Source organism: Cyphomyrmex costatus, unplaced genomic scaffold, assembly GCF_001594065.2.
Source record: "Cyphomyrmex costatus isolate MS0001 unplaced genomic scaffold, Ccosl1.0 scaffold427, whole genome shotgun sequence".
In the NCBI taxonomy this organism is placed as follows: domain Eukaryota; kingdom Metazoa; phylum Arthropoda; class Insecta; order Hymenoptera; family Formicidae; genus Cyphomyrmex; species Cyphomyrmex costatus.
In genome coordinates, this window is record NW_017278502.1 from 94,292 (window position 1) to 107,087 (window position 12,796).

The 12,796-nt window shown below is 36.4% G+C and overlaps 2 protein-coding genes across 2 annotated transcripts; both read left to right on the forward strand.

Moving 5' to 3' along the window:
- The first annotated feature begins 111 nt into the window (after nt 1–111).
- On the forward strand, nt 112–1,047 carry LOC108777274 (uncharacterized). The gene has a single exon (XM_018544114.1). The coding sequence runs from the start codon at nt 112–114 to the stop codon at nt 1,045–1,047; it is 936 nt and encodes a 311-aa protein (XP_018399616.1).
- A 5,913-nt stretch (nt 1,048–6,960) lies between these two features.
- Nucleotides 6,961–8,286, forward strand: LOC108777275 (uncharacterized protein F54H12.2). Its single transcript, XM_018544115.1, has one exon. It carries the CDS (start codon nt 6,961–6,963, stop codon nt 8,284–8,286), a length of 1,326 nt encoding a protein of 441 aa, XP_018399617.1.
- Nucleotides 8,287–12,796: the final 4,510 nt, after the last annotated feature.

Here is a 12,796-nt window from a genome sequence, read left to right on the forward strand (position 1 = left end):
TATAACGAGACAAAACGTTCGAATTATATATTCCATTTTAAGAAAGAAATTGTGAGTTATTGCAAGAATGATGTAACAATATTGCGGCGTGCTTGTTTAGCTTTTCGCAAAATGTTTATCAAATGCGGCAATGTTTGTCCTTTTGAGGAGAGTACAACAATAGCATCGGCTTGTTCTCGCGTTTATCGTAAAAATTTTCTTCAAAAAAATATGATAGGTATTATACTTACGGGAGGCTACCGCTGGGGTCAGAATCAATCGCGTAAAGCTATTTCGTGGTTAACTTGGATGAAACATGAGTTGGGTCATATCATAGCACATGCGGGAAACGGACGCGAAACACGATTACCCGAAGGTGTTCTTGTTGATGGGTATTACGAAGAAATTATTGACGGTGCGGTGATCAAACATGTTTTGCAATTTCATGGATGCTATTGGCATGGATGCCCCCGTTGTTATACTGTAAATAGAACCCATGGTATTAGTACTGATACGATGGATGCTCGTTTGGAACGTACACAGTTTATTACAGCAAAGATTGAATCTGCTGGATATATTTTAACGGAGATGTGGGAATGTGATTTTGATCGTATTTTAATATCTAGAGAGGATATGCGAATATTTTTAGAAAATCGGCCTGAGGTTTCGCGAAAGCCGTTAAACCCTCGCGACGCCTTTTATGGTGGTCGTACAGAGAACATGGAGTCTCTTTATGATGTAAAGGCTAATGAGAAAATACATTATGTCGATGTGTGTTCTCTTTACCCTTATATCTGTAAAACAGGAAAATTCCCCGTAAAACATCCGACAATATATGTTGGTGAAGAATGTCGCAAATTAACGGGATCTTCAGGCGTCGAGATTGATAAAGTGGAGGGTCTCGTTTATTGTACGATATTACCACCACGTATGCTTTATCATCCTGTATTACCTGTACGAATGCATGGTAAATTAATGTTTGCTTTATGTCGTTCGTGTTATGAAAATATGTATCAAGAGGATTGTATACACGAAGATACTGTGGATCGTGAATTTACGGGTACATGAGTGGCTGATGAAATACGTAAAGCCGTGATCGTCGGATATAAAATTATGAATATTTATGAAATTTGGCAATATGAAATGACTCAATATAATCCTGAAGCCAAAGAAGGGGGTCATTTCACAGAGTACATAAATACTTTTTTAAAAATTAAGCAAGAAGCCAGCGGTTGGCCTTCCGACTGTATTGATAATGAAGAGTTAAAAATGCGATACATAGATGAATATGAGCAAATGGAAGGTATTAAATTAGATCCGCAAAAAATATATATTAATCCGGGGCTTCGTGCTGTTTCAAAATTATGTTTAAATTCGTTTTGGGGTAAGTTTGGTCAACGCGAGAATTTACCTAAAGTTGAAATTGTAACAACACGTAACAGATTGATACAATTACTTTCCAGTAATGAGATAAATGTTATAAGTATATTACCTGTTAATGATGACGTTTTATATGTTAGTTATATATGCAGAGACGAGAATTTAACATCATCACCCATAACAAATGTTGTAATAGCCGCATTCACAACAGCTCAAGCTCGTCTTAAATTATATGAGTATCTCGAGCGTCTTGGAAACCGAGCATTATATTGCGATACAGATTCATGTATATATGTGAGTGGTAATTCTCCGAATGATTATGACCCACCAACGGGTAAGTTGCTGGGTGATTTGACGAACGAGCTGACGTGTTATGGTGATGGTAGTTATATCGAATCTTTTGTTTCAGCTGGTCCAAAATTTTATGCATTTGTTGTACGTAAGCCCGATGGTAGTACTACAGAGGTTTGCAAAGCCAAAGGTGTAACTCTTAATTTTGCGAACAACAAATTGATTAATTACCGCTCTGTTAGGGAACTTGTTACAAATGAGCTAGATATTTCAATAGTACTTTGTTTTGACGCTATCAAACGTACGAAGTTTCATAATGTTGTAACAAGTACAGAACGTAAAACGTGCAAACAAACGTTTGATAAACGAAGACGCGAGAACTCTTATGGTTCATTACCCTACGGCTATTGCAATTTATAATTATTATATGTTTATACCCTTGAAAGCCGCAAATAAAGTATTTATATCTAAAAGAAAAAGATGTTTGATTACTTTTTATAGTATTAAAGATTTTATTTATACATTGTTAAAAGCATATCTAAAAAACAAGAATATATATTGCACTTTATTATAAATGTCTTTTATAACAGGAACACCAATTAAATATTGTTATTCGTTAAAATGGATACACGGTGGAAACATCCTTGGACCTCTATGGTCTGCGGTCCAACAGGCTGTGGTAAAACGTTTTTCGTGAAAAAATTTTTTCGAAATATGACTGCTAGGAGCGATACTAAGTTTGATCGTATATTATTTTACTATTCAGAATGGCAGCCGAGTTACACTGAATATGGTGATAATGTTGAATTTCATGAAGGATTACCACGTAATGAGGATTATGCTAACGATCCATGCCCAAAACTTATTGTTATTGATGACCTTATGCGTGAAGCATGTGATAATACTGTAATAGATTTATTTACGAAAGGGAGTCATCATAAAAATATTAGTGTCATTTTTATTACGCAAAATTTATTTCATCAAGGACGCGGTATGCGAGATATTTCATTGAATGCTAATTATATAGTTGTATTTAAAAATCCTAGGGATCGTGCCCAAATACAGCATTTGGCTCGTCAAGTTTATCCCGAAAATATTAAATTCTTATGGGAAATATATAATGACGCAACATCTATACCGCATGGTTATTTATTACTTGATTTAAAGCAATCCACACCGGAAAATTGTCGATTTCGCACGTGCATATTTCCTGATAATAAATTTCAATATGTTTACGTGCCCCGTAAATAGAAGTACAACACGGGAAATATCAATAATCTTATCTAACATCTTTAAAATTATTTTATACATGTGCGACAGCGTTCTGTTTAACGTATTTATAGTCGAACAGAAATCCAAATCTTGTCAGTAGCTAAAATGTTTCTCATATTGACGGGTGATAATATTATCAACGATTTGACTGCTGAACAATTACAATTTATACCAAAGATTATATTATTACGAGAGTTCAGCAATCACATAGATTATCTATGGGATAAGCTCCCCGAGTATATTAAACGAGATCCAGAAGTGTGTGGCTATCGGCGGTGCTTAGAACATTATAAGCTATCGACTCAACAATCGCATATTGATGGTCCAACACCGTTAATTAAAGATTGTTGTAAATGTAAATTATATACACCAATAAAAGGATTGTGAATATATTTTTCAAACTTTAAATTCAATAAGTTTGTAATGGCACCAAACGCTCATATCTTCGGCCAAAAACACGCTGCAATACTACAAGCGTTACGTCACCTCACAAACGAACAACGTATCGCTATCTTGAAAAAGGCTGATCCGAAACTTGTTAGATGCATATGCGAGTGTGCTTTAAATATATTACACGGTAATGTACCACTTAAACAACCATATAAACGACGTTTGAAACGCTATGCCGCCATATTACGTCGACTCGCCGATAAAAACGATTCTTGGAAGAGTAAAAAACGCTTGATCGTGCAACGGGGTGGATTCTTAGTAAGAATTTCTTACTTTTGTTACTAGTACCTATACTAGGTAGTGTATTATCCTGTCTTATAGCTCCGAAATAAAATATAATGGAACACACAAAAAAAATGGTTTTGGTACCGGAAGAAAAAGTTATGCAATTAACTCACGTATTAAATAATAAAACAATTCAAACGCCTGGTACTACATTGAGCAGGTTAGATGAAGAAATGCGTGAAATTCTCAATTCAAATAAATTTGTGGATGAAAGAGAAAAATGCAAGGCTTACCTTCAAATACTACAGCGTTATTTATACTTCGTAGAAGAAGCAAAGCATAATACAACCATCAAATCTGCTATCTACTCAGATGGGGAGGAGATGAAAGAAATAGAAAAAGATCGGATGGGTGATTCATTCATTTTGGCTAGTGTACCGTTAAAATATCGGCAAAAAGCTAAACTTTTATTAAATCATTTACAGTCTAATGCGTCTGACAGACTCGTTTGGGATAAATATGGTGTTATCTCTATCGACGGTACAAAAGTAGCCGAATATAATATTGTCGATCTTGTAAATGACACTATGCGCTCCAGAAAAACGGCAAGACCTGTCGGAAGACATCATTTTGCCGCATTTCTGCGTAGTGTAAAGGTGCCTCGTGAATTTATAGGAAATCAAGATCTTTGGTCAGATAGTCCAAGACCTGGCAACGCCATTAGCACACTACGACTACCGAATATCATATTGTCAAGCGGTGTTACAGCAGCGAGCCAAACATCTGACTCAAGCGAGGTTCCGACGGATAATACCGATAACGTCAGTGAGAACTATTGTAGCGCCAATAATTGGGAAAGTTTATCTCTTTTGAATAAAAAAAGAAAGGCATCTAAATTGTAAGAATGAAAAAACTAGAAACAATTTATTACGACCCTTCTCATCCAGCATCTTTTTCCGGAGCACCAAAATTATTGCGTGAAACTAATAAAACTGTTTCCCGAAATAAAACTATCAAATGGTTGGAGAGTCAAGACACATATACGCTACATAGGCCTTTACGCCGTCGATATCCACGTCGTTTCTACAATTTGTACAATATCGATGATTTATGGGAAGCAGATATCGTGGATCTACGCGCAATTAAAAATTATAACGATAATTATGCGTATTTACTCGTCATTATCGACGTTTTGAGTAAATTTGCTTGGGTTGAAAAACTGCGTGATAAAACAAGCGCAAGTGTTGCACTAGCATTAGCACGTATACTGGCACGCAGTAAAGGAAGACGTCCTATTGTTTTGCAGACTGACCGTGGTAAAGAATTTACAGGCGCAGCTACACAACTTTTCTTGAAGAACGAAAAAATTGGTTTTCGTGTAGCTCGTAATCCGGATGTGAAAGCAGCAGTTGTCGAACGTCTCAATAGAACGCTGAAGGAGCGCATGTGGAGATATTTTACATATACAAAAAATAAACGATATATTCATATTCTACAAAATATTGTTGATGCGTACAATCGCTCGTATCACACCGCTATTAAAATGGCCCCGCGTAATGTAACATTGAATAATGTTCGGATTGTTAGAACAAATCTCGCTCACCGATATGCTAGTAAACGTACTCGTGTTCCTAAATACAAGGTTGGAGACCTTGTGCGAATCAGTAGCTACAAAGCAGCGTTCGCGAAAGGTTATGAAGGTGGCTGGAGTAAAGAGATATTTCTTATAATACGCGTTTCCACACACCAACAACCACCAGTCTACTTCTTAAGAGATCTTCACGGCGAGGATATAGATGGGCTCTTTTACGAAGAAGAATTAACTAGAATCCACCGAGATTATGCAAAGACAAATCTTACAGTTGAGAAAATAATTCGAAGTAAGGGTCGAGGTCGTTCGAGACGTATTCTCGTTAGTTGGCATGGTTTTCCAGAAAATTTTAATACGTGGATAAATCCTAAGGATATAAAAAACAAATAAATATCTATAATGAGGAATAATTTTTACATAGTTCTGCCTAGTAATAGCAGTGTCTCATATTTTCCGGATAATACAACGACTCATTTTATTACTCGCTTACCGCATCAATTACGTTTACAAGGCGAATGGGGTGTATCCCTAACAGATATTCAAATACCTATGACATTTCTTCATTTCCCGAAAGATGAAAAAACCACAGTAAGAAGAAATTTGTTCAATACATCTGAGGCTCTTAAAAATGATGTAGATCAAAATAGAATTGAACACTACATTATGCCACGGGGATTGTACCGTTCAATCGATGATCTTGTCGAAACAGTTAATGAAACATCGATGAAAGATCATTTAACTTTTACAGTAAATAAAAATGGCTATGTTAGTGCACAGCGTTCATGTGTACATTGTGTAAATAACGAGCATACTTTCCTTCTATCTCCAACATTGGCACGGATATTCGGCTATAATACGAAGGAATATAATATATCGCTAAATGATATGTCTTGGGTATCATCTAGACCAGCTAGCTTGATCAGAGCGTTACCTACTTCAATGTTCATATACACGGATATATGTGAACCTTACATTACAGGTGATGTGCAAACACCGTTACTCCGTACCGTACCTTTAGATATAGAAGCATACGTTTATGGTTCAGTCAAACATAAAAGTTTCTCAACGGCTAAATATATACCTCTACTTCATACGTCTTTTCAAACAATTGAGATCGATATAAGAGATGAATTTGGGCAACCTATACCATTCGAATATGGCACATTGACTGTAACGCTTCACTTTAAAAGATTAGATTAAATAATACATTAAAAGAAATGACAGCCTATGATGAATATTTTGATATCCAATACGGCGGTGGTCGGCAAAGCGGAATTGAACATGTGTACATTGGTACATCAAATCAACGCGGTCATGGAATTGGTAGTTTCCTTGGAGGCCTCTTTCGTCGTGTTTTACCTCTTTTATCAAAAGGTGCGAAGGCGATCGGTAAAGAAGTTGTTCGTTCTGGAATGAACGTAGCTCGCGATGTAATACAAAGAGATGTTCCATTCAAAGAAGCTTTTAATACTCGCATGAAAGATTCAGCTACAAATTTAAAACGGAAAGCCGAAGAAAAGATCGATATTCTTATGAAAGGATCAGGATATAAATCCATGAGAGAGTCGAAAACAAAGTATTTAATTAACACCCGTGACAGTGGTCATATCGCGAAAGAACAGAAGAGGAAGAAGAAGAAAAAGAAGAAGACAATTCGATCTAACAATAAGACAAATACGTTAAAAAATAAAAAGAAAAAGAGATATTCTCGAAACAATCGTACTGTTGTTGACATTTTTCAATAATATATTCGCCGTAAAATAATAGCAAATATGTCTTTTTTACACACTCATTCATGCGAATGTCTCAAATCGGAATTGGAATTATTCACTGTTCCACCAACGCAAGCCACAATCGAAAGTTCACAATGGATACACTACAAGCCAATATCATCGTTAACTGATGATTCACCTATAGAATTTGTAGTACCCGGACTAGGAGAGGAATACATCGATCTACCGCATACAATGTTAAGCATCAGTGTCCAAATAAGGCCAACGATTCATAAAGAGCCTTCAAAAGATGGAGATACCACTGATTATGTCGGGCCTGTGAATAATTTTATGCATTCATTATTCAATCAGGTAGATGTATTTTTCAATCAAAAACTTATATCACCACCGAATAATGCTTACGCTTATAGAGCTTACATAGAGACATTACTTAATTATGGTCCTGCTGCTAAAAACTCTCATTTAACAAGCGTATTGTGGTACGAAGATAAAAGCGGATCCATGGATGATCTACTCAACGCAAACGATGGCCTTGTAAAACGTCGCGTATTGACAGCCGATGGCAAGAAAATTGATCTTATGGGGCATTTACACTGTGATGTTTTTAATCAAGAAAGATTTTTAATAAATGGTGTAGAAATGCGTTTGCGAATAGTGCGATCGAGAGATACATTCTGCCTTATGGATCAAACCGAACGAAATTTCGAAGTTCATATAATTGATGCTACACTTCTTGTTAGACGTTCAAAAATTTCACCTGGTATGTTGTTAGCACATGCCAAAGCTCTTGCGAAAACCACAGCAAAATACCCCCTCACACGTGTCGAAGTGAAATCTATATCTATACACAGTGGTATATACGGTGAAACGCTCGACAATGTGATATTAGGTCAAATACCGAAACGTTTAATCATCGGTTTTGTTGATAATAGAGCATTTAACGGTAATCGTATGCTGAATCCTTTTAATTTTCATCATTACAAAATTAATTTTTTATCTCTGTACGTGGATGGTACACAAATACCTAGCAAACCGTTACAACCCGATTTTACAAAGGAGAAATTATATATGGAGGCCTATCACACTCTTTTTTCTGGAACAGGAATTCATTTTTTAAACGAGGGCAATGCTATTTCTCGTAAGAATTATCCAAACGGTTATTGTCTTTTTGCATTTGATCTTACACCGGACCTTTCAGCAAACGATACTACGCATTGGAATTTAATGAAGCATGGTAATGTTAGAATCGAAGTTCGTTTCGAAGAAGCATTAGAAAATACGATAAATTGTATTATTTATGCCGAATATGACAATATTATGGAGATTGATGCATCAAGACAGGTGATTGTAGACTATGGTGGTTAAGAAAGAGAGAGAGAGAGAGAGAGAATTCGTAGTAGGCTATGCAAATATTCAACGCAGATGAAACTTGATACTAATATAGGCATTATAGGAAAAAGAACTTCGGGAACAAGCATTATAGGAACGGATATTATAGAAACGAAAAGCTTAAACGTTATGAGCATATAACTTCAATCATCAGTCGGCACTAGTTCTTGAGTGTATACACTACACTATTACTACCAGTTATATATATATATATATCTTTCTCGCATTTACAATTATAAATATGAATATCGTTATTGATATACAAGGATTCAAGAATACGGAGGAAGATTTTTTTCCAAAAGAAGTTGCTATTGTCTCCATAAATAACGACCATTGCGCTCATTGGATTATTGCACAACCATACTCCTTTACCGAGCTATCAACCCGTTCAAAATCTCAAAACAATTGGCTCAGTAAAAATTTCCATGGTATTGAATGGTTTGAAGGAGATACACCATACAAAAACTTATGTCGACATTTGAGGACAATTGCACAATTTACGAACCGAATATTCATAAGAGGCCGAGATAAATCAGCTTTTCTCCATCGTATTACAAGTAGAAACATTATAAATTTAGAAGAAGAGGAGAAATGTCCACCATTTCATCAATTACCGCAGTTAAAGCAAACGTGCCTCATCCATAGTATAAAAATCAAGACAAATAATCGGGAATATACATGTGCTTTAAATAATGCATTGCGGATAAGAAAGTGGATTAAAGATTACGCCTTTCTGGATTCTGCATCTTTGTCAACACCGTTGTCGCCTCCATCTCCATCGTTTTCTATGACGTGGTATAACCGCGATAATAGTCATAATACAAAAGAAGAAGAAGAAGAAAATAATTCTCTTGAAAATTCTTGGTGGCTATGAATAGTTTGCAATTACGGGCTGCTTTACAAAACATACCCTGCGATACTATAGGCGTTTATGCTGCGGACGAGATACCTACGTTTTGGAGTAAACCTGCTGCTATTATCGCTAATACTGACGACCATACAAAACCTGGAACACATTGGGTCGCTATGTACGTCGGACGGGACGGCGTCGGACACTATTTCGACAGCTACGGGTTACCACCTATCATCCCACAGCATCTCGCCCGCTATAGAAAAAACTGTAAAACCTTATTTTACAACACTCAACAATTTCAAAGTAATACCTCTGATGTATGTGGACAATTTTGTGTTATGTTTGTGCACTTTATGTGTACTGGTTTTGGGATGCATCAGTTTCGTGATATTTTTTCGAACAATTTATCAAGAAATGACAAAATAGTACGCGATTATTACAATTCATATATGAGGCGTCATTACATTTCTAAAGAAAATCAATTTATAGGCCGTGGGATTTCTAATTCAAATGTTGTATCACGAACACAGAGCTGTTATTCGCGAAAATAAGAATAAATGTTTAACATAGTTTTACATAAGTATATAATTAAATAAAAAACTTGTAACCATGCATTATTATATGTCCAATAAATAAATAAATATATATAAATTTTGAAATTTAATAAAATTGTAATCATTAATATGTCTTCAATAAAATAAGTACATATACATTTATAATTCAACAAAATATTTCTATAACCCCTTCATCACATTTAGCTATTAGTTACAACTATCGTCTCGTATAATAGCAGTACTATGGGGACACATCGACGTTGTAGTAGTAGTAGTAGTAGTAGTAGAGAGAGAGAATTAATATCATCTCGTAAAATTGTAGCACTATAGGGAACCGACAGCGGTACCAGCGTCGTAGTGGTGAGGATAACGTCAGTAGTACGCTGGTCCACTTGCACTCATCAGTGCTAACGTTAGCAAAGAGCCGAGCAGTCTACACCCGGACGAGTTCTACGCATTGTGGCCACAGCTCGTTAAAATATGTCAATCACCCTTTCATTACATTTAGCTATTAGTTACAACTATCGTCTCGTACAATAGCAGCACTATGGGGCTGATGTTAGTAGTAGTAGTAGTAGTAGAGGGATTACTAATATTATATTTAGTAAAATAGCATCATTATGGGGAACCGAGCGTGCCACTGGCGTCATAGTGGTGGGGATAACGTCAGTAGTAGAGGGAGTACTATTACTTCGTAACATAGTACCACTATGGTGACCCGCCTGTACCACTGGCGCCGTAGTGGAGGGGGATGGCGCCAGTGACGTCACAGGCGGGTCCCCATAGTAGTACTATACTATTTATATCAGTTACTTTTCGTGGTTGATATATTATTATTAGATAATCGTTTAAAGTCTTAAAGGTTTAAATTTTTGATATATTATAGACGTATATATTTTAATAGTATATATAATTCTTTAAACATTATTAAAATAAAAATATTTATTATACATTACATACCTCAATAGTGCATTATTTATATTATGTGATATGGTTGGTTTAGGATATCACTTACTTTTCAGAGTACAATTATATCTCAAATATATATAAAAAAATAACGAAAAAGTGAAATACGGCGAAAGAGAGAGGTAGTAGAGGTGGTTGATGGAGAGAGGGGGAGGAGATTCGGTGGGTCGAAGGTGGTGGAGGTGTGAGTGAAAAGTAAAACCGGATGTTTATCATATTAGATAATATTATGCGCGGTGCGATGTTGTGAGGAAAACAGCGAAAGCTAGACGATTCGAAAATCAACCGAAAGTTGCACTGTCCCCCTCACCGCTTCGCGTGCAGTCTAAATGCCCCATTAAAGTCGAATGGTATTGTTGTGCGCGCGGAGCGATGAGGTGAGGGTAACATCGAAAGTTAGACGGAGGCGATTCGAAAATCAGCCAAAAGTTGCATTTTCCCCCTCATCGCTCCGCGTGCAGTCGAAGTGTCCCATGACAGTTGAATGGCATTGTTTTATTCCGTGATGCGATGTGATGAGGGGACAGCGAAAGCTACACATAAACAACGCGTGCAATCGAAATGCTGGTACAGTCGAATGGTATTGTTCTGTGCTCGGAGCGGTGAGGTGAGGCGAACAGCGAAAGCTAGACGAAGGCGATTCGGAAATCAGCTGAAAGTTGCATTTGCCCAACCCTCCCCACCTCATTTCACCGCGTGCAGTCCAAATGCTTCACGATGATCGAATGGCATTGTTCTACGCGCGGAGCGGTGAGGTGAGGGTGATAGCGAAAGCGAGGCGGAGGCATATTAATTAACGCGTCGACTTTGGACAACATATTTTTATTTATTCATTAACGTGATCGTATATCTTCGGTGCATATTATTACATTATCATATTAATTAAACGATTCGTGCTGTTAAAATCACATTTCAAAGCGATAAAATACTAATTGGTTAGATTTCACTCTGTTTTAAATAATTTAAAGTCAAACTACTATATCATATAAAAAACTATTTAAAAAATAAAGTACTAAGTACCAGTTATGTAATTAATTCTTTAAATTTAATTCTGTAAAGGATTAAGAGGAGGTTCTCCTCAAGCGACCCAAAAATACGCCAATTTTCTGTATTTTTTTTCTCAGGGACGGATCCATATTAACGATTGTAACTTTTTGGCACTTATTTGTCATTTATTTAAGTATACAAAATAATTTTTATAGCTCATAATATGGTCAGGAGAATTTTGTACGCCCGCTGCAATAGGACCGCCTAAAAAAAAGGTGACTTGCTGACCGGTAGGATTCCGGCTGAAGGAATCATCTGAAACAAAAAATCCAAAAATTTTCTTAAATTATATGATATTCGTTGGAGCTTGAACTAAGAAAATCGAGAAAAAGTCGAAAATTGACAAAATGGCGGTCATTTGAATTTTAAGTACCGTTTTTCACGTTTTTTTTCGCTCTTCAAAGTGCTATAAAAAATCGAAAAAATATGAAATATCATATGCATTATAGTTCAAGCTCCAGTAAATTTAATATACTTTAAAATAAAAAAAAAAAAATCCGATCGGACCAGTAGTTTTGAAGAAATCGTACCGGCCCTTGAAAAAAAGTGTTTTTCAGAAAACGCGTTTAAAGTTTGGACTAGGTTAATCGCAAAATAATGTACCTGTCGGCTAATCTGCGATTCCTGCACCATACAGCAAGCCTTCCTCCATCTCGTACTGTTCCTCCATCTTGTTGTGCTGATTGCCCCTCTTTTTTTACCAATGCAGCTGCTCTTGCGGCGTCAGACATTCTACCTTCGGCTGCAGCAATACGTTTCTCGTCAGCGTTGCGGACAAAGTTAAAGGCTTCGAGTCCAGAAACACTTAAATGTAGAGGCTCATTATTTTCTTCGGTGTTTTTTTCAATTTCTTCAAGCACTGCTTTTTTTTGATACAGTTCAAAAACGGTTTTCGATGCTACATCCAAGTTATCGATGAAAGTGTAATAAATCTTGTTACTGAATGATGCCGTTATATCTAAGAACGAGCAGAGCATTCTTAAACTTTGCAGCCCTCCTCCTAACATTCGTACGGCAAACGTTAAACGTCGGTTAATTTCATAAAAGCGGTTTACAATGGGACTTG